Source organism: Portunus trituberculatus, chromosome 42 (assembly GCF_017591435.1).
Source record: "Portunus trituberculatus isolate SZX2019 chromosome 42, ASM1759143v1, whole genome shotgun sequence".
Taxonomy (NCBI): domain Eukaryota; kingdom Metazoa; phylum Arthropoda; class Malacostraca; order Decapoda; family Portunidae; genus Portunus; species Portunus trituberculatus.
The window spans coordinates 2,086,947-2,110,000 of record NC_059296.1 but is presented as its reverse complement, the minus strand read 5'-3'; the positions used below and the strand labels follow the sequence as shown (position 1 = coordinate 2,110,000).

At 43.6% G+C, this 23,054-nt stretch overlaps 1 protein-coding gene across 11 annotated transcripts in view; it reads left to right on the top strand.

The window, feature by feature from the left end:
• Window positions 1-23,054, top strand: part of LOC123517792 (epidermal growth factor receptor kinase substrate 8-like) — a 101,623-nt gene that overhangs the window by 21,009 nt on the left and 57,560 nt on the right. For 5 of the 11 annotated variants that reach the window (XM_045278256.1, XM_045278263.1, XM_045278254.1 and 2 more), the window contains exons 2-3: window positions 14,392-14,454; window positions 15,807-15,860. In XM_045278256.1, coding sequence (XP_045134191.1) covers window positions 14,402-14,454; window positions 15,807-15,860 — 107 coding nt within the window. In that variant the 5' untranslated portion in view covers window positions 14,392-14,401. Of the gene's footprint in view, window positions 1-4,412; window positions 4,521-8,624; window positions 8,644-8,785; window positions 8,807-14,391; window positions 14,455-15,806; window positions 15,861-18,796; window positions 18,951-23,054 lie in introns of those variants that run through there. The other 6 variants (XM_045278253.1, XM_045278258.1, XM_045278257.1 and 3 more) reach the window with 6 other exon arrangements.

The window sequence follows — 23,054 nt, the reverse complement described above, 5'->3', positions numbered from 1 at the left end:
GTGTGTGTGTGTGTGTGTGTGTGAATTAAAAAAACTGAAGAATACTGTAAGCGCATGTTATTAATCTACATTCACATTTTACTACTTGATTTCTGGAGGAGGACTAGATAATACAGGAGGAAACACTGGTCTATAATTGTTGATATGATTGAACCTTATCTCGTCTCGCCCTCTGTTGTGATCCATAAACTTCCCTCACACAACCTTACGTATGACTGTTGGAGGGTTTTCACACCGTGTTGCATAATAGCTTAGGCCTTCACACCTCAATTTGTGAAGCCCGCCAATCTGCGCTCTTGTATAACCATTCCTTGTCGCTCCAGAGACTTTAATTAAAATCCGTGTGTGTGTGTGTGTGTGTGTGTGTGTGTGTGTGTGTGTGTGTGTGTGTGTGTGTGTGTGTGTGTGTGTGTGTGTGTGTGAGTGATCCGGAAATCTGTGACATTTTGTTATCTCTTTCGAGTCTTTCCTAACTTACTCCGTTTAACGACGTATTCAGTAACAACTCCCGATATATTTTTTTTTAATAAATCTTGTTGCACTGTTTCATTGTAGTGGTGTGTACCTAACTTAATGTTTTACTGTTTTTCTGAGTAAACATATCCATTTTGTATCTTTCTTCGTGTGATTTTTGTATTAATTTTTACGATTTCCAAACTATTTCATAACTTTAGTGTTTTGGTGACAACGTAAAAATAAGGAAATTAGGGAGGCTGTAGTAAGCCAGCAGGCCTACATTTGAGAGCCTTATCACCTGTATCCATGAATTTATCTAATCTTTAAAAGCTCCCTATTCACACAGTACTAATGATCTGGCTACTGATTCTGTCCCTATCATCCACCACTTGATTTGAGAACCAGTGTTTTGCTGTGACTATCTCTGATACGTGATCAGGACTCAGGAGTCTAATAACTAATGAAATATTGACTCATTACTAATGGCTTGACTGCTGATTCTATCTTGTCGTCTCCAACTTTTTTATGTAGGAAGGGCACCGGCCAAGGACACCAAAACAACAATAAAAAAGAAGGCCAACATAGGTGCCGGTTCCAAAAGAGATCCCTCCCTCTTGAAAAAAAAAAAAAAAAAGAATCAACTTCATATTAAAGACGAAATACAGACAGGCAGGGAGTTCCACAGTTCACCGGAGAAAGGGATGACATTGTGAATACTGATTAACTCTTGCAATAGGAAGATGGACAGAGTTGATTTGTGAACCAGGGTTGTCGTATGTCTTACATGACTAGAACCTGAAAGCCTCAAAACTAATTCAGAATATGTTAGATGAATGCAAATGAACACACACACACACACACACACACACACACACACACACACACACACACACACACACACACACACACACACACACACACACACACACACACACACACAGAGAGAGAGAGAGAGAGAGAGAGAGAGAGAGAGAGAGAGAGAGAGAGAGAGAGAGAGAGAGAATGCGCTTGTGTTGACAAGGAAGTTGCATGGACGTTTCGGCTTTAGTGAACAATCCAATTAACGAAGACCGCTAAGGAGGAGGAGGAGGACGGACAGGTGAGACGAGGGAGGTAGGTGAGAAGGTTCAGGTGACGTGAGGTAAGGGGAATGAGGTGTGCTCCGTGGGGTGATAGTGTGTAGGTGAATGATCAGGCTGAAGTCAGATAAGAAAGCTCAGGTGTCGCTGGTGATGGATATGATGGAATGTGATTGAATGAAGAGCCAGGTGTGTGCTGATCAGGTGGAAAAGGAGGGCAGTATGAGAATCAGGTGTTGAGATATGATTGCTTGGAGTCAGGTGTGTTGGGAAGGAAATGAGGGGCAGGTTAGAGACAGGCTTGCTTTGTGTGTGTGTGTGTGTGTGTGTGTTGGAGAGAGGGAGAGAGTGAGAAAGGGAGAGAGAGAGTGAGAGGGAGAGGGAGGGAGGGAGGACGTAGATTTCTCCCGCCCTCCTCTCCTCGTGTCCCAAGTTGAGTCTGATTAGATAAGGGTCAAGTAGTGATCTGGAGACAATGCGTGATTACATTTTTTGTCTGGCCATTCCTCGAGTGCCATTACTGAATGTCTACTCCAAGGAAGCGGTGGGAAAATGCGCTGCGTGATTGAGCAATTAATTTGAGTCTGTGGTAGATCTAACTTATTTTAAACATTGCATTTTGTCTTACTTGTACTGATCTTGCTTCTTTGCCTTACTTACTTTATCTAATCTCTGCTGACATGATCTTACCTAACCTATCGTAAACTAACCTAGTCTGTCTTTCCTTACCTTAACCTTACCTTAACCTTACCTTACCTTATTGTATTTAACATTATCATACCTTACCTTACCTTACTTTACTCTCTCTGTCTTACCTTACCTTCCCTTACCCTACTTTATCTTACTTTACCTTACCTTATCTTACCTTACCTAACCTGACCTAACCTAACCTATTCTAATTTAACCTTACCTTACCTTATCATACCTTACCTCACCTCACCTAAACTAATCTAACCTACCCTAACCTAAACTGCTATGCTCAAAATTGAAATACTTGATATACAACTAAGAAATTAAGAACTTTTCCCACTTTAAGATAGAAAACTCTAATTTTCCACTGCACGCTTCTACGAATTCGGTTTACGTTGTACTGCATACGTAAATGTGTGTGTGTGTGTGTGTGTGTGTGTGTGTGTGTGTGTGTGTGTGTGTGTGTGTGTGTCAGTTGGTGAGTGGGTCGGTGGGTGGATAGCTGACTGATTGAATGACGGGGTGGGTGAGAGGGAGGGAGGGAGGAAGATGGAGGTGGAGGCGGAGATAGAGGTGGTGGCGGTGGTGGTGGAAGACCGTGGTCTTTTGAGGCTCAACAGGTGTGATAAGCCTCGGTACTGCGTCATTCCACCTCTCTCGCCTTGCCGTTACTCCTCTAAATACCGGGAGGAGGGGGGTAAGGGAGTTAGGGACAAGGAACTGCAGGGGAAGGAAGGAGTGGCAGGAGTATGTCACAACTTTGATATCTCCGGAATTTCCTACGTCAGAGAAAATCGTATTAGTGATATTTTTTTACAACCTTATTTCTCGCTCTTGTGATCCGGGATATGAGATTTTTTTACTGCCTTGTTCCTCGTCCTTATAATCCGAGATACGAGGAATTGTTGGGCGTGTGATAGGAGCAGTGAGAGACTTTATAGGATTGACAACTTGGGACTGAAAACTCGGAAAGGAGAGACGGAAAAAGAGTGCTATGATGACATGGAAGAAAAAGATAGTCGGAAGGGAGGGAGGAGGAAATTTAGAGATAGGTTGGTATGAAAGAAAAAAATATTCAAAAGGAAGAGAGAGAGAAAAGTTAGTGCTATGATGGCATGAGAGAAAAAAATGAGTTGGAAGGGAGAGAGAAAGAGATAGTGCTATGATATGAGAGAAAAATGAGTCTGAAAGGGAAAAAGAAAGAGAGTTAGAGATAGTTTAGCTTGAAAGAAAACTAGAAAGAACGGAAAAAAATGAGAGTTAGTTATGAGAGAAGGCATGAGAGAAAAATGAGTGTAAAGGGAACTGAAGAGAAAGAGAGAGTTAGGGATAGAATGGCATGAGAGAAAAATGAGTCAAGGTGGGAACAATAAGAGACAGCGGAAGACTTTGTGAGAAACGGAAGGAGCAGGTGAGAGGAGTGTGAAAGACTGTCTTTGTGGATGTAATGGTAGACAGAGTTTGAGTCACTGCAGCAGGGAAGGTGACGATGATAATGATGATAATAACGATAATGGCAGCAGTTCTAGAGGATGACACCCTAATAGTGAAGATAGAAAGTGAGGCAGTCTTTTTTTTTTTTCATTAGATGCAGCAAAAGACGAAAAAAACAAAACAAAAAACAGGGTCGGTATTCAGAAACGCTCTGCTCTCTCACCGCGACTATATATTTTCCAAGGCCACATAAATAATAAATAATAAATTTCAAGAGTGTTTCTCCAATTAATAAAGTAGTAATCTTGTCACTCTGCCTCTTGAACCATAAAAAACCACCTGAAAAGTCTCGTTTCAATTGAAATAAAGCCTTTTGAAGAAGTGGAGGTGCAGTACTGAGTAGTTTCAGAATACGAGCTCAGAGGACTAAAGGGAAAGAACATTGATAGTAATGATAGAGGCAATATTAGCGAACGATGGCCCGCTAATAACAAAAAATAGAAAGCGAACATTTTAGTAGAGAATAATGGTAACTGTAGTGGAGAAAGTAGTTATAGTAGTGGTGGCAGTGGTAGTAATTTGATGACAAAAACAACAACCATAACAAAAACAAGACAACATCAACCTCTCTGTCTTTATCTCGACCTCCACCCCCAACTTGTCTAAATGCCTCATCAATAATAATAATGATTCTCTCTCTCTCTCTCTCTCTCTCTCTCTCTCTCGTCCCTGACCCTATTTTTTAAAGGTTCTGTGTTCAGTTTTGCCCTCCCTCTTGTACAATCTCACGAGCGCGTCACGTGATGGGTGCAGCGCATTGGTGAGATACCAGAACGATAAGGGAGCAGTGCTGGTGATGATGTAAGTGTTAATATTGGAATTGTATCAAGCCTGTGTCCGATTCCCATGTAATAATCTACGTGCTAATTGACTATATGTGTGTGTGTGTGTGTGTGTGTGTGTGTGTGTGTGTGTGTGTGTGTGTGTTTAAGTGAAATATTTGTGAGCTAGTATTTTTCTTTTTTTCTTTCCTTCTTTTTTCTTTTCTTTCTTTTTTCTTTTTCTGTCTTTCGCCTTTCCTTCCTTCTTTCATTCATTCTTTCTTTTTTCTTTCTTTCTTCCTTCTTTTCCTTCCTTCCTTCCTTCCTTTCTTTCTTTCTTTCTTTCTTTCTTTCTTTCTTCCTTCCTTCCTTCCTTCCTTCCTTTTTTCGTTCGTTCGTTCGTTCGTTCGTTCGTTCCTTCCTTCCTTCCTTCCTTCCTTCCTTCCTTCCTTCCTTTTTTTGCAGGTAATTTTAGATCGAGTTTCAAATTTTTGTAATGTGATATATTGTGATTAATTAATGCATATATTTATAGATGTGTGGTCAGTTACCTATGTGCACTTTATTGTTTATTCATATGTATCTTTGTTTGTCTGTCTATCTATCTGTCTGTCTAATTATTGATCAGTTTGTGTATCTGTATGTGTGTTTATCCATGTCTGTCCATTTGTTTATATCGATCTGTTCATCTTTCAATCCATGTTTATTAATAAATCAATATATTTAACTATCAGTCATTCTATCTACCTATCTATCTATCTATCTATATATATATATCTATCTATCTATCTATCTACTGTCTGTGTCTATCCATCAATCTATCTATCAAACAACCGCGCCTATTTATGTCTAGGAGTGAATCATTGCGTCAAACACACATGGACAGGCAAACAGGCACGGGCACATACCCAGACGGGTAGGCACGTATAAGCAAGCAGGAAGGCAGGTGAAGTCAGGTGTGGCGGGCTAGCAGGTTCCTTAGTGCTGATGTCACCAGTAGGATTAATCCTTCCCGGCCCGGACAGGTACAAGTGGGACGACTCACTCATCGGTGTGTCTGCGAGGTGCACCTGAACACTCGTCTATTATTGTGGCTTCTTGTGTGTCACTTGGCGGCGGTGGGAGTGTGATGGTGGTCAGCGTGTGGGGTTGCAAAGACCAGTGTCCTCTTACGTATACCCCCCCCCCTCTCTCTCTCTCTCTCTCTCTCTCTCTCTCTCTCTCTCTCTCTCTCTCTCTCTCTCTCTCTCTCTCTCTCTCTCTCTCTCTCTTTTTTTTTTTTTACGTGGGTCTTTTTTATTAGTCTTCCTTTTTGTCAGGCTGTTTTCTCTTTCGTTGTTTTTGTTGTTGTTGTTTTTTGTTTTTGTTGTATTTGGTTGTTCATCATCTCCATCTTCATCTTGTTGATTCTAATTCCTGTCTCATTCATGGAGAACTGATGTGAGACCATATAATGATATTTCTCTCAGCGGGGGAAGACGTGAGCGGTGAAAGAAGACGTATTGAAGCTTTCACTGCGCTTCTATACCTACCTTAGATTGTACTCAAGTAATTAACTATACCGTTTCAACTCAGGCATGTGTGTATGTATGTGTGTACGACTTACTGCGCACATGAGATACGTAAAAAGAAGTGTGTTTGGTGTGTGTGTGTGTGTGTGTGTGTGTGTGTGTGTGTGTGTGTGTGTGTGCGTGTGCGTGTGCGTGTGTGCGTGCTTGTAAACAGACATCGTTCCGAGGGTCAAGGCCATAACCCACTTATCGCGCTTAAGATTCGTGAGTGCCTGTCAGAGGAGGGCGAGGCGAGGTAAGACAAGGTGCGGCGGGCGGGCGGGACCGGCGGGAGTGCAGGTGACAGTTGTGGGTCGCTGCCTTTTGTCCATTTCGTCACCTTTGCTCAGGGCACGATAACCGCTATCGCTTCACGTATCACCACGGAGGAGCGGATGTTGCATTGCCCTTTTTATAGCCTATACCACACTGTTGCGAAGAGCCGGGCTGGAGGTGGAGGATGGGAGGGATGGGAGGCAGCCAGGTTAGCGGGGCCAGGGATGGAGGAGTTGGAGCAGCGGCGCGTGGGAGAAACAGAAAAAAAAATAATAATGAGGAAAAGAATGGGAATGTTGGGCGTGGCGGTGTTTAGCGGCCACCTGCGACGCGCCATTCATGGAAACTACACCATCTGTCACGCCTTATGAGTGAAGTGTGCTCCGTGGCTGCGTGGGTGGGAGAGGTTACGCGTCTCTTCATAGCGCTTGATTGCCCATCTGCCCGTGTACATCCTCCCTGCTGGCGTGCCTGTGTGGTTGTCAGTGTTCGAAATCCTTATTCGCTATACGATACGAGAGCCGTGTTGGTTAACCAGGACGCCACTAACTAAAATCCACATAAGCATAACTTCCGTATACGTACAGAGAGAGAGAGAGAGAGAGAGAGAGAGAGAGAGAGAGAGAGAGAGAGAGAGAGAGAGAGAGAGAGAATATGAGTAATAGATGAATAATACTACTAATCATGTAACAATACCACACTATTATTTCAAACTCCACAACTAGCAGGTCGTAATGGATAGATAAGATACCGGGCATTGTTATTTCGCGGCAGTCAGTCAGTCAGTCAGTCAGTCAGGTGGGCGTGGAGCAGAGTGTAGACTATACATACCTCGGGGTCATGGTGAGTCAAGTGCGGGACGGGACGGATAGCAGACTGCACACTAATCACGTAATTGCCTTCCGTTCCCACACTGATGCCTGTCATGCTCGTAATTTGAACGGACTTGCACAAAAAGAAGAAAAAATAAATAAAAAAACACCGAGTGGACACTTCTTTATTTTTTTCCCCTTTCACACTCTAGGACACAGAACACCGCTACGTGTAAAAATAAATAAATAAATAAATAACAATGACAAAGAAATATAAGACTTTCCTGAGCTAATTGAGTGAGCTGCGCGGGTCTTCAGTTGGTTGTTTCGGCGCAGACCAGGAGCAGACGGTACCTTTGGGCTCACTTTCGCTACTGCTACCTGGGTCTTGTTGCCGAGTGTACCGGTGAAGGGAGGGGAAGGGGAGGGAGGAATGTATATGTGAAGGGAGAGGAAGGGCAAGGGGAGGGGAGTATATGGGTGTATGGATGAGAAGATGGAATGGAAGGGAGGGAGTGGTGAAACAGTTGCCGTGGTGAGTCATTCTGAGACTGTATAGATATGAATGAATGAGAGAGAGAGAGAGAGAGAGAGAGAGAGAGAGAGAGAGAGAGAGAGAGAGAGAGAGAGAGAGAGAGACTGACTTTGGACAAATGGTAATCAGGAGACAGAACCGCAGGAATGTACTGTACTACCTCAGGCCCTGTATACTACGACTAGGTAAACACACACACACACACACACACACACACACACACACACACACACACACACACACACACACACACACACACACACACACACACACACACACACACAGATTGAATTCTACACATATATGTCGTAATCTGCCTGCCCACGTATAACCTCACACCAGTTCACTACATTAGGTAACCCCGTGCCAAGTAGACCCACCCTCCCACAACTTTGGTAACCCAGTAGTGGCATTGCTCAACCAGTACCCAACCACCGCCCCACGTGTCACATATTACACCATTCTAACCCTTCATTGTCTAGACCACCCCTCCTCCTCCTCCTCCTCCTCCTCCTGGGAAAGGAATTCGTTATCATTACGGATGTTTATTTGAACTTTCTAATGACCACCGGAAATAATTGTTAGAAAGCTTTTCCTCTTTGTCTGTCTGTCTGTTTGTTTGTATGTATGTATGTATGTATATAAGTATATGTGTACCCTGGTTGAATGAATAACTATTATACACACACACACACACACACACACACACACACACACACACACACACACACACACACACACACACACACACACACACACACACACACACACACACATTATCAAGAGGAGTGAGTGAAGGGGAGTGATAGTGATGCATTCTTGACGCTTGAGGTCCTGGTAGTGATAGTGGTGGTGGTGGTGGCGGTGGTTGTGGTGGAGACAGGTACAGGTAAAGATTGTCGAGTAAGGGCTTGGCAAGAGTGTGTGTTGAGACAGGAAGGAAAACGTTGAACAGTAGCAGAGGCGATGGTGTCACGTCACGTCCTTAAGGTGAAATACTAAGAGAGAGAGAGAGAGAGAGAGAGGGAGAGGGAGAGGAAGAGAGGTTTAGTTGTGTTTGTTGAGTAGTGGAGTGAGGGAGTGAGTGAGTGAGGGAGTGAGAAAGTATTAATTTTAGGAAGTCAGACCCAGTACCTCGTGATTTCTCTCCTCGGTACGTACTCACATACTACAAGATTTCAGTTTACTATACTCGTTATCGTTGTTGATATTCTTGTTGTTGTGTTTATTAATGCTTCAAATTATATTGGTAGCTACGGAAAAGAAAAAAAGTGCCAATATTCCACACGGTTAACGAACAATGTGTGTGTGTGTGTGTGTGTGTGTGTGTGTGTGTGTGTGTGTGTGTGTGTGTGTGTGTGTGTGTGTGTATGTGTGTTTGGTGCAGGCATTCATATGGAAAGAAAAGATCATGCACATTTTTTCTTCACACTTGGCTCAACACACTTCAAATGTAACTACGTATAACATCACTGCTTATGTAGGAACTTAAAGAACGAACCAGACAGTCAGCCAACCAGACAACCAAGACAAAAAGTTGAGAGGGAAAGACAGACAGCAAACAGACAAGAGACACGGCCTTGCCCACGAGTATAACAATGGGACGCGCCGCCTACAAAGCTAATAACCGAGAAATAGGTGTCGCTCTTCTCCAGACGGCGAGGGAGTCACGCCGCACCGCACACCACACGCCGCCAGCTCGTCACCTGTGGATCTCTTATGCTAAACGGTCGGTGAAGCTGAGCGTGGCTGAACACACACACACACACACACACACACACACACACACACACACACACACACACACACACACACACACACACACACACACACACACACTAGTACGTAATTTGTCTCCTAAATAATTGAAAAAAAGCAGATAATTAAATAACAATGCTGGTTTTTATTGATTCAAGCTACAAGAGAGAGAGAGAGAGAGAGAGAGAGAGAGAGAGAGAGAGAGAGAGAGAGAGAGAGAGAGAGAGAGTCTGTGTGTGTGTGTCTGTGTGTGTAAAGACAGTCCTCCAAAAACCTCAGCACACAGAGAGTGAGAGGTCGAAACAAAATAGCCCCAGTGAAGGTGAAGACCCTCACGTACACAGCAACCGTAGCCCGTGTGTTGCCGCCGCCGCCTCAAGTGCAGTCTGTCAGCGGCAAGTGTGTTCTCGGAGATTGATTAGTTGACTAGCTGAATGAAGGCGCCGCAACAAAGGGGTGCTCTTGGAGTGTTATGTAAGACCTGCACTGTGTCTGAAAGCCACTGCATTGAGCTGTGTGTAAACGAGTAGCGGCTGAGTAGTACGTGTATGCATTGTGGTGTATGTAGGAATGTATTTGAAGGATACAATTTTGTGGTTTGTGAAAATAATCCGTACGGTAGAAAAAAAAAATTTGAAGATGGCAGAAAATAAGATTAAAAAGGAAAAAAAAAGTTTTCATATGTAGTAGTATAGATAACTGGATGTTATTAATTTTTATGATGCTAGTGCTGAGTTAATGGTGGGCTTTATTAACAAGATAAGCAGGTTTTATAAATATGGATGCTGTGTAGATACAGGCCGTGTCTTATACAGAGACTTCCATATATGTAAGGACACACTAACTGGCTTAAAATCTTCCTTATATCCTTAAACTTTATGCTCCGCTGACTGATCTGTAGTGGAAGGAGTCACAAGAATATAAAGAAAAAAATATATAGAACTATGCTACGATCGACATGGGTAGGCATACTTCATAGAGGGACTACGTCATACAGTTTCCCTTATCTTATGCTCTCATGACTGACTTGGTGGAAGGAGTCACAATGAAAAACTATGCTAGATGGATGGATAACCCCTTCAGTACCATGGCGCGTTTCTATATTCATTCTGCTTACTAAATGATGATTTTATACAGTTTCAGAAATTCATGTGGGATTGAAATAGTGAAGACTCTGGCTATTAATCTTCTGACCTCCATAAACCCTTTCTAATGTCAACAAAATGGTCTAATCGTACAGAAATCTCAATGTGTCTCAGTATTGAAGGGGTTCAGGCTACTTAACAATAGGAAGTGGCTTCTTAATAACTCTTTTCATACACTCTTTTGACCTAGTGACTGTTCTGATGGAAGGAGCATGCCTAACCTAACTTACGAGTCACCGAAAATGTAGGTAGGCATACATTACAAAACGAATGACCTCTTTTAAAAACGCCCTTATCTTATACTCTCATGACCGACTGGTGAGGGAGAGAATCACGAAAAATTTATAAAAAAAACCCAAGATAACACTAGAGGATACGGATTGATCTCATTCATAGCGTCTGGTGGAGGAGAACGAGGCTGGAAGAAAAGATTACACGCTACTTTGAGGACGAGTGTTTGCGTCTCCACAGTTACAAGCGATAAGAGAAGGAATGCTGGTGGTGTCTGCCAGTGATAGGGCCGGCCGGCACAGTGTTCATTACAATGTAAGTTGTGTGGGTTTGCTGTGCATTGGTGTTATCATGTTAGTTAAGAAGGAGCTGGTAATGGCTGACGCGGAGATAACATGACGGCGTCCTCCCCAGAGAGAGAGAGAGAGAGAGAGAGAGAGAGAGAGAGAGAGAGGGGGGGGGGTGGATAAGGGGGAGATGCAAACACACATCACTGCCACCACCACCATCACCACCACGCACAAAGCTGGAGTGAAGAGCAAATCAAACAAATGACGATGCTTAACACACGCAAGCCAACCAATCCCGTGTGTGTGTGTGTGTGTGTGTGTGTTAGCTCGTCTGCATGTCCTAGCGTGGCAGCCAAGAGAGAGAGAGAGAGAGAGAGAGAGAGAGAGAGAGAGAGAGAGAGATAATGCTGAAGATAAGACAAGAGACTTAAAGAAGGTAATGAATTGGGCTATTGAGAGAGTCACATCCTGCAGCCAGAAGTGCAGCTGTGTGATGGAGCATGAGGGAGCGTGAGGGTGGAGCATGGAAGCATAGGGAGGCTGGCTGCTCGTATGCTCATTGTCATCCAGAGCAGGTAAAACGAGGAGAGCATAAAGGGAGGGAGAGCAGGATGGAGAGAGGCGAGAGGAGAGAGGGAGGTACGCAAGGGGGCGGCTGTGTGGTGAGAGAGAGAGAGAGAGAGAGAGAGAGAGAGAGAGAGAGAGAGAGAGAGAGAGAGAGAGAATAAAAATAGATAAATAAAATAAATTAACATAGAATATCAATCACCGTGTCTCTTAAACTCACACTTCCTTGTCGAGTTGAGCAGCAGAGAATCTTAAAACCACCAACCAGTCTCAAATGCATTAAATATTCCACACACTTTATGTCGCTGGTTTTATCCACCTGATGATGATGATGCTGCTGCTTGTACTGCCACTCTCTGCTAACCTGCTAACCTTTATCTGGCTCCTCCTCCTCCTCCTCCTCCTCCTCCTCCTCCTCCTCCTCCTCCTCCTCCTCCTCCTCCTCCTCCTCCTCCTCCTGTCTGTCCTGAGCTCCCTGGAATCATTCAAGTTTTAATTCTTAGTTTTGCCTTTTTTTTACATGTAGAATCTTGAATCCACTCCCTCTTTCGTTATTTTGTTTTTATTTTATTTCATTTATTTATTTTTTTCATCGTCAACTTTTGGTCTTTTTTCTGGTTTTCGTGGTGTAGGTGTCGAGGCGAGAGCTGTCAGTGTGTCCTTGAACCGCGTGCACAGATTCTTCGTTTTAGGTTGAAGGCAGCCAGGGAAATTTGTGATGCTGTAAGACATGTTCGCCCAACGCTGTCGCCATTATTAAGAACCACCACCACCACCACTGCTACTGCTACTGCTACTGCTACTGCTACTGCTACTGCTACTGCTACTGCTACTGCTACTGCTACTACTACTACTACTACTACTACTACTACTACTACTACTACTACTACTACTACTGACATCATCATCATCATCATCATCAGTAGCAGTAACAGCACTATGACTATGTGACGAAAAACTAAACATGTGGAATGTGGCTAGTTTTCAACCCCACCCACATCTCTCTCTCTCTCTCTCTCTCTCTCTCTCTCTCTCTCTCTCTCTCTCTCTCTCTCTCTCTCTCTCTCTCTCTCTCTCTCTCTCTCTCTCTCTCTCTCTCTCTCTGTTTTCGATTCTCCTCACGCATGTTTTCGATTTATCATTCGTTATACATTTATTTCCAGCTTTGCGAAATTAATAAATACGTTTTTTGTTACATTATTTTGTGGACAGTGTTCGGTGGGACGTCCAGGCCAGAGTGGGTGGTCTCGCTGTTATAGGCTTGTTCACTTTGTTCGTAATCTCATCTTCATTGTAGGCCTCGGCATGAAGAGCATTTTGTCTCTTGATTCTTTACTTATCGTGCATAGTGTCCTGTGCTGCCGTCCTTCACCCTGGTGTGGCGCAGACTCCTGGCCAAAGTCCATCCCCTTTGGAACGGAGGTCGCGTCTCTCTCGTGGCTTTAATGAAACACGACGCCAAATTCCGATCATGTGGCGGATAAGGGCCGGCCAGGAGTGCAGCGGGGACTGTTTTCGCCCGTCAAGGTCTGGCGGCAGGAGGACGGCCTTGGCATGTGCTGGAGCTCATAGAAAAAATAAATGAGAGAGAGAGAGAGAGAGAGAGAGAGAGAGTACCTTGGCTGGTGACAACTTGAGAGTGAAGGTCTGGATGGAGAAAGGTCAGTCTTTCATAGTTAGAATTTCTATTTACTCGCATGACCTTCAACTTTGTCCCATAGTTAGTGTAGGAATGAGTAGAGACATGTGCGGGCGAGGCGTGGTATTTACTGTGTAGCAACACGGGGCGAGGTGTGCTACAGAGGAGGGGAGGACGGCAAGGCGCTGCACGACCGGTTCCATCACCTGCAGTCGTCTTGTGGCATTTTCATCGTTACTTGATGTTCAAATTAACATTTTTAGAACAATAAAGAACCAAGTTTGAAGGTGACTTTCCCACAGCCAGACGTGATTGCAATTTGTAAGTATCAAAGAAATACTGAGCGCCGCCTTCCTGACCCTAACGCCAAATAATTGAAGGACGTTTTTTTTCTATTGCTGGTTTGTGTGTGTGCTTACTTTATTGGTTTGGTAAACAGTAAGTTATGTTATGTATACTCACTCACTTAGCCTGGTGGAAATAAGGTTCGTGACGCGTGACCAGGAAGCCCCTGGAGTGAGGCGCAGGCGAAGACAAGACTCTCACCCTCTCGTATTGGGTGAACAACAACATGCATGCAAAGACATGCAGTAATGCATGAAGCTTGTTTTTAGCAATGGAGAGCCTGAGGGTGATGCGGTGGGGAAGGCCTGTTAGATGCACTTCAACTGGTTCAGGAGTCTCTTATGTTCTTTTGTTCTTTTAAATCCGACTCAAGCCATCAACCTCCTTATTGTGAGCTGCCAGTAAGGAAACCGGCGCCTCACTGAAAACACTCGAGACCTTCCACCACTGTAGTGTGTGTGTGTGTGTGTGTGTGTGTGTGTGTGTGTGTGTGTGTGCGCGTGCTCGCTCACGCGCACCAGCGTGAGCTCGCACGTGCGTGCCAGCTTTCGCATACGTGTATAACATACATGTGAGGAATGCATGACTTTATTTTTTCTTATATACGACTGAAGCAGAAATTGTTTCTTACGGAAGCGAATGAACTCTGTACTCGTTCACTTCCTTGTTGTTGTTGTTGTTGTTGTTGTGGTAGTAATGTATAGTGGGGAAGGGATAGTCATAATGGTAACGGTGGTGCTGATAATGCTTATATTTGTTACAGGAGCAGCGTGATGAACGGAGTGTACCGCGACGACCCGTGGGACCACGCCTCCCACGCCTCCAGGTGAGACACTCATGTAATACTGTACACCTCAACACCCACCACCCACACCCACACATGCCACTGCTTCCCACCCACACTATGCCCATATCACCATATTCCTTATCTCGCTCACTTTGACGTCACTTTTGTCCTTTTGCACCTTATCTCCCTCGCCATTAGTCACCTTGCCAACAATCGCCTGTCTTTCCTGTTTAGTCGCACGATCTCTGCTTTCCCTTGCCTACTTGCTTTATCGTCTCCGTGGCCTGCGTGCATCAAGGCAGCGATGAGTGGCCGCCTTCACTACCACCCCTGGCCACCCATCATTGAACAATACTGGTCACTCTATCTCTGCTCTACTTAGCCTGAGAGAGAGAGAGAGAGAGAGAGAGAGAGAGAGAGAGAGAGAGAGAGAGAGAGAGAGAGAGAGAAACTGCTTGTCATTTCATCATTTTCATTGCTGGGTCATGCCGTGGTCTGGTTTCTTGTCTCTTAATTCAGGTTCTTATGTTTTTTCTACATTTTCTCTCATTTCACTCTGTTATTACTGTTGACTGCTTTCTCTCTCTCTCTCTCTCTCTCTCTCTCTCTCTCTCTCTCTCTCTCTCTCTCTCTCTCTCTCTCTCTCTCTCTCTCTCTCTCTCGTTATGCTTGTTGTGAGTTTTCTTCCCATTGTTATCTTTATATCTGTGTCACATTTTCATTCCGGTCACGTTCCAAACAACAACACTTCGCGCGCGCGCACACACACACACACACACACACACACACACACACACACACACACACACACACACACACACACACACACACACACACACACACACACACACACACACACACACACACACACACACACACACACACATCTCTTTATCGTATTTTATGTAGTTATGTATACGTATGCATGTATATTTGTGTATGTATGGATGTATGTATGTATTCTTCATGTGTACAATTCACTACTACTTTTCTTTTATAGTCATGGTACTTCAATATTTTCCACACCTGTATTTTAGTTAGTATAGTATTTATAGATGTATTTATTTTGCATCTAATTTTCTGCATTTGTTAATATATTTAGTCATTCTTTCATTAGTATTAGTATTATAGAGAACTTTGTATTTATTTATTTGACTTGATTTTTGTTACGTACGATAAGCTGTGTTGTTATTTTTATTATATGTATGTGTTTATTTAATTTTCTTGTCACGTATGGTAAGTTATATTGAGAGAGCCGAGCTGTTGAGATGCCGTCGTTGGTGAGCTGTTACTGTACTGCTCTCACTGACTGGCTGGCTTACTGACTGGCTGGTTGAATACAAGGGACCCAAGCAGCTTTAAATCATCACCTGTCTTGACGTTTGTTTCAGTTACCGATATCATGAGGAGCCAGCGGTGCCAGGGTGGGGACCCGACTATCCGAGGTAACTTGTTGCTTTGTGCCGCACCTGTCTGTCACGCTTGTCACGCTGCTGCGCCTGTCCGGTTGCTTCTGTTTTGATCTTTGCTGGCGAGAGGGAAGCTGGCCGTCGGGTGTGTGCTCTGTTGCTGGAATTTTTATTTATTTATTTATTTATTTTTTATCTCTTGTGCACTTTGTTGTTTGTTGTTGTTATTATTGTTGCTGTTGCTGTTGTTGTTGTTGTTGTTGTTGTTAGGTATCATTTCCATGGTATAGTACTGTACACACTTGAGAAAAGAAAACGAAACAGACGATATGGAAACAGGAAATTATGTAAACCAAGACAAAGAAACTAACAGGAAGGGAGAGAAGGAAGGAAAGAAAGATCAAAAGAAAGAGGAAGGAAAATGCTGATATCATTACACCCACTGACAAGAAAGAAAAAAATAAAACAGGAAATTATGCAACTCAAGCTGAACGAACGAAAAGGAAAGAAGGAAGGAAAGAGGAATAGGAGAGGCAGTAAAAGAAGGAAAATGCTGATATCATTAACACGTGATAAGTAAAACGTACGATAACAATCACCAAAACAGATACGAAAGAAACGTATAAACAGAGAAACGAGGCAAACAAATGAAGGTAGAAAAAAAATGCACTTAACCCCTTCACTACTGGGACACATTTTTCTACCTTGAATTTGTATATGATTAAACTGTTTTATTTACGTCAAGAAGTGTTTATGGAGGTTAAGATTAATGGCCAGAGTCTTCATTATTTTAACTCCCCCACATAAATTTCTAAAGCTGTATAAAATCACCAAATAGTAAACTGTTTTATTTGCATTAGGAAGTGTTTGTGGAGGTTAAGATTAGTGGCCAGAGTCTTCACTATTTTAATTCCCCTACGTAAGTTTCTGAATCTGTATAAAATCATCAAATAGTAAGCAGAATTAATTTGAAAACGCGTCGTAGCACTGAAGGGGTTCAAAACGTACCAGTGTAATAATTCATAACATGCGTAGTTACGAAATGAAATAGTAAGTGAAATGAAATGGAGAAGGCAAACAGATCAACGAAATCGGTGGAATAATGAAAATGGGTAACAAAAACAAAAACCCAAAACAAAACATTACTACCCAAAAATTTCATGAACACAGGAAACAGACACAGAGAAATAGTGAAATGAAATACAAAGGACAAAAAAAAAAAAAAAAAAAATAACAACTGATGAAATAATGAAAATAAATAACAAAAAAAGAAAAATTATTATCTAGAAAAAAACAAACTAATGTGAAGAGGAAACAAAAAATACGGAGAAAAAGGAAATAGACAAAAAAAAAAAAAAAAAAGATAAATAAATAAAACTAAATCCAGGAAACTTACTACACCTGTTGATAATCTGAGTTCGTGGCCTCGAGAATGAATCAGATGCCCTTCCTTCCCACTCACACCTGTCGTAGGTAATAAATATCTGCGTGGCCCCATAACCCACAGCCCAAACCTTCCCGCCCCTTCCTGGCCACCATCCGTCTGTCCCTTCCTTGTCTATCGCTCTCCCTCCCTCCCTCCCTCCCTCCCTCCTGCTGCGACCTCTCCTCCTCCTTATCTGTAACCTCTCCTCATTTGTCCCTCCCTGCTGCCTCTTCCCTCCCCTGCAGTTCGTCCATGTCTCTCAGTCTCATCTATGTCTTATCTCTTCTTGTTCCTCCTCTTCCTTATTCACTTACCTACATATTTTTCTTTTACAAACTCTCTTTTATCTTTCAGTCTCATTTCCATTGCCTACTTCTTCGTCTCATCTGTTTCTTATCTGTTCTTTTTTCTCCTCTTCCTTACTCATTTGTCTTCATCTCTTCTTATTTTTCTTTATTTCGTTCTCAAACTTAACTTTATCGTTCAATCTCTCATTCTTATTCCCTCTTATTTTATCTCATCTATTCCTTATCTCTTGTTGTTCGGCTTCCTTACTCACATGCATGTCTTATCTTCTTTTCTTTTCCTTTACAAACTCTCCTTTATCCTTCAATCTCTCATTCCTATTCCTTTGTACTGTTTTATATCATCTCTTCGTCATACCATCTTCTTACTGTCCGCATTCCTTCTCTCTATTCATCCATTCCTCAAATACCTTTTTCTCTCCCTTTCCCTTCTACCTGCTCCTCTCCCTTTGGCCCTCACCTCACCACCTTTGGCTCGTGTCCCTCACCCTTCCCCACCCTCCCTCTCTCCTTCCCTCCTTCCACTTGTTGCCTGTCTCCCTCCTGCGCACTCCTTCGCTGTGGCTCGCATTCCTCAAGCTTCGTGTAATGAGTTTTCCCTGAAGCTTCGTAATTGTGTTTGTGTGAGCTCTCCCTTTTTGTCTCGTCTGGATTTCTGTTGTTCTTTCGTTTCATTCATTCATTCATTCGTTCGTTCATTCATACATGTGTTCATTTTTTCATTCGTGCAGTTGTTGTTGTTGTTATTGTTGGTATCTGCAGTGTGTGTGTGTGTGTGTGTGTGTGTGTGTCCATTTAGCCTCTGTACTTCTTAGGATCTTATCATTGCTGTCATCATCATCATTATCACCACCACCACCATCACCACCACCACCACCACCACCACCACCACTACTACCATAAGCATCATTGCATTCATTAGTATGTGCTGCACGAGATTTAAAGACCTTGATTATAATGTTCCTTGTAATGTTGCGTGTGCGTATGTACCTGCTTCTGTTTGTGTGTGCGTGTACGTTTGTATGTGTGTACGTATGTAAAGAGCTCTCCTAAATAACAACGGTGCATCGGAGAAGAGAAACACAAAAAGCCGGTTTCCTCAGTCCTCACTCACTAAACGTCAATTATATTCGTGCGTTCCAGAAACTTTTGCCGCGCCTCAAAATGTTGTTGGCAGTGTCCGTGGCAGATTAGCCGTCTAGCAATATTTTTTGTGGCTTCCCTCGCGTCCGTTCGCTGCCGGGGTGGGAGGCCAGTGCTTAGTGGCGAGTGGCTGTGTGGTGTTGTGGCGTTGTGCTGTGCTGAGGTGCGCGGTGGCTTGACTCTCCTTTGTGCTGGTGCTGCTGTGCTAACAAGGTGTATCGGAGGTGGCGGTGTGCTCGCTTGAATCTATAGGTACGGTGCGGTGGGGTGTGCATGGGGGAGGCACCGCGTGTGTTGTGTGTTGTGTTGACTGTTGGATGCGTCTTGTTTGTGCGTGTTGGTCTAGTTGTATTGGCCGTGTTTAAATTGCGTGAGTGCGTGTGTCTGCAGGGGTTATTGAGTGCATTTGTGAGTTTGTGGGATTATTAGAATGAAGTGAGTGTGTAAGGTTAAGTACATGGAGGTTATGAGTGCACAGTTGAGTTATTTACTGAGTGCGTGGTGTTGATTGCGTGTGTCTGTAGGGATTATTGAGTGCGTAGGTTTGTGAGTTCGTGGGGGATATTAGATTGAGGTTGTGAGTGCGTAAGGTTTGTATGAAGGTTATATGAGCGCACAGTGGGTTACTTACTGAGTGCGTGGTATTGTGAGTCCGTTCCCCATAAGGCTGTGAGTGTTCGTGTCCGTGGGAGTGTAAGTACCTGTCGTGTTGCTTTATGAGTGCGTGCGTCCTTGGGGGTTATGAGCCCTGTTGATCAGTGAGGTGTTGCGTGCGTACCTTTGTGGCCCTGCTCTGGTCTTCTCTAAGGTACGTGCCCCCATGAACCAGGAAAACGTGCGCACTTAATCCTGCCATATCAGAACAAGTCTTGGAATTTGAGAACCTTCGAATGAAATCAGAAAAAAAGTAATGGAATGAACTTACTTTTTTTTTTTTTCATCTGGTGTGTGAGGCAAAGCTTCTCCGTCACTAGTGCCACTGCATTCCAGAGACCAGCGTGGTTGCCGCTTCCTGGTTGTGGTGATAATGGTGGTGACTGTGATGGTTGGTGGTGATGATGTCTATAGTGTAAAGTTGTGATTGGTCTCAGCCTGTCTATAAGTAGTCGATATTCAAGACACCACATATGACTTCTTCACTCCCTTATCCTCCTCCTCCTATTCCTCCTCCTCCTCCCCTCTTGACCTACTACTACACCGTTAATGTAGGTTATCGCTATCCCTCCCCGAACAATTACTCCTTTGCCCAACCCAGCCAGCCATCGCGTCCGTAATGCTCCGATAACTCCCGTCCGTCATCTTAACGACTTCCGTCACCTCAGCAGAAACACACCGCCCCCTTTTGTGCCTGGCAATCCCTGGCACACGAACCACCCCCTCCATCCCTCCACCCCAGCCACATACCTCCAAGGCCTGCGGTGAGGGTAGGGGAGGTGGAGGGTGTTGCGTCATCATACACCGTGCGCACCCACACCCACACCCAGCTGGTTAACTCCTCTCGTCTTCCGCCCGGCACGTTTTAGTGTTTGGACCCCCACTGTGTTTGATCAGCTCCCTCGTATGGTTGAACTGAATTGCTGTTGACAGACCAGATGCACCAGTAGTAGTAGTAGTAGTAGTAGTAGTAGTAGTAGTAGTTGTAGTAGTAGTAGTTGTTGTTATAGTAGTAGTTGTAGTAGTAGTAGTAGTAGTTGTTGTTAGTAGTAGTAGTAGTAGTAGTAGTAGTAGTAGTAGTAGTAGTAGTAGTAGTAGTAGTAGTAGTAGTAGTAGTAGTAGTAGTAGTAGTCATAAGGTGATGGGTGGCCAGAACACGACCATTGCCTGCCTTGCGTGTGTGTGTGTGTGTGTGTGTGTGTTTGTGTTTGTGTTTGTGTTTGTGTGTATGTATGTATGTATATATGTATGTATATGCGCGCGCCGTGTGTTGGCCGAGCAAAAATATACTATAAGGAGGTATATGCTGGATCTCTCTCTCTCTCTCTCTCTCTCTCTCTCTCTCTCTCTCTCTCTCTCTCTCTCTCTCTCTCTCTCTCTCTCTCTCTCACTCACTCACTCACTCACTCACTCACTCACTCACTCACTCTCTCTCTCTCTCTCTCTCTCTCTCTCTCTCTCTCTCTCTCTCTCTCTCTCTCTCTCTCTCTCTCTCACACTGCCAGTTCATAGCAGCCATTATCTTTACTTAAACGAGAGAGATAAGGAAAAGGAATGTGTGTGTGTGTGTGTGTGTGTGTGTGTGTGTGTGTGAGAGAGAGAGAGAGAGAGAGAGAGAGAGAGAGAGAGAGAGAGAGAGAGAGAGAGAGAGAGAGATGAATCGTTTATAGACCAAAAGTGTAAATGACATAACGCGCGAATTATTACAGAATTTATATGTCACGTCTTCCTTTCCCTCAAAGTGGTAATGCTATGGTAGGGACGGTGGTGGTAGTGGTGGTGGTGGTGGTAGTGGTAGTGGTGGTATTGGTGGCGATGTTGGTGGTGGTATTTGGGGAATTTCTGGTCCGTCTCTGATAAAGAAAGGTCCGGGTGAGTGAATGGGGAGATAACGCAGTGGGATTTGTGGCATTTAGATAGTAGTGAAGCAGTAGGTACAATAATCAATGGGAATGGATGTAGTATAATGTTATTTATTATTACAAATTATTAAAGCAGCGGGTACAAATTATTATCACTCTGGATGTACGAAGTTGTTTATTACTACAAACTATGATGCACCGTGTTGTCACCCTTCCCCTTCTTCCTTCAACGTGTCAATATTATTAACCGTAGCTTCTTTTGATATTAGTAGTCATAATAGCCAGACTGAATAGCAAACGTTTCTGCATTTTATCTCGACACCTTTAAACAGACCCCAGTAGAAGGTTGTGGAGTTTTCAAGGCAATTTTCATGTTTTTTAGTGTGAGCTTGACCAGGAGGAGAAAGGAGGAACAAGCCCTGAATCATCAAAGACTGAATTTTTAGCAAAGGTCTAAGAGCAGAGTTCAGCTTTTAAAATAAATTAGATGGCAGAAGTGACAAATATCCATAAGAACATGAATATCCATCTTTGTGGCCTGTAGAAAGGAAAAAGATAAAGAAAATAAGAGGATGGAGAGGTGAAAACAGACAGACATCACAGAATTGCATCCACTGCACACACATTACAGTCTGGTGCTGGCTTTCCTTTTGAGAGCTGCGTCCGAGAGAGTGTGCAGGTGGCGGCGGTGATGGCGTGATGCTGTTGTGGAGAGCAGGAGACGACAGCGATGGGAGGGAAACTAAGCTGTTATTGTTGCGGTGAAGATAGGCTAGTTGAGGATGATCGATGGGTTAGTGGGACTCTCTCTCTTTCTTTCTCTCTTTCTCTGTGCTTATCCGGCAGTCTGTCTCCCTCCCAGATGTTTAGCGGCTCACCACATTCCGCCAGACCAACTATGAAGCGCTTAGCCAAAGAACACACGCTCCGGGAAGGTGACACGTTAGCTCAGCCATGATCTCAAGTTTTGTTTGGACACACTTCAGATGACCTAAAGTAATTTAAGAGGGAGGTTTCAAGAAATTTATCCCATTCGTTTGGCTTACTCTTTCGGACCTGTTTGGGGACTGGCATCTAAGTAGGCCTTTTTGATTAATCGTTTTTATTGTCCTGGACTGGATTTCCATTCTTGCATAAAAAGAAAAAAAATGACACCATAGAAGAGAGTACGAGTATCATCTCCTGGGTTCAACCGTTCAAACTTGTGGCATTGAAGCATCTTATAGGCTTGTATTCTGAAACACGTCCTTCTCTCACTATCACTGTTTCCCAAAGGCTCTCCTAGCAGATACTCATGTTTTTAAGAATATTTTTATGGCTCTGATGATGGATTCATAAGATTTCTAGCTTATTAAAAGAAGAAATTGTCTTGAAAACTCAGCTAGTTCTTTCCGTAACCTCGAAAAATTGTCGTGGTGAGAGAGCAAGGCTTTTCCGAATACTGGCTCGAATCCTGTGGTGTGGTGAATGGGATTACGTATTAGCCTTTGTATGGAAGGTTGTCCATAGGTCAGTAAAAGAAGAACAACTCTGTAGGTAAGTGCTTGTGGCAGGTTAGGTGAGTCGTGGCCTTGGTTTTGTTATTCATAATTCATGGGATTCAGATTGTTGAAAATGTTTATCACTTAATTGCCAAAGAGAGATTGTACAGATCAGGAGCCTTTCAAGGAAGAACGCTAAGCTGCACGGTGGGGCGAGGGGGAGGAAGTGAGTGGTTGTGGCAGGTTAAGTTAATCGTGACATTGGCTTTACTACTAATGGTTCATGGTATTGCACGTATTCGCTGCAGTGTTGTTGGAAATGCAGTGGTCAGATGCAACAGATGGACGAGTCATCACTT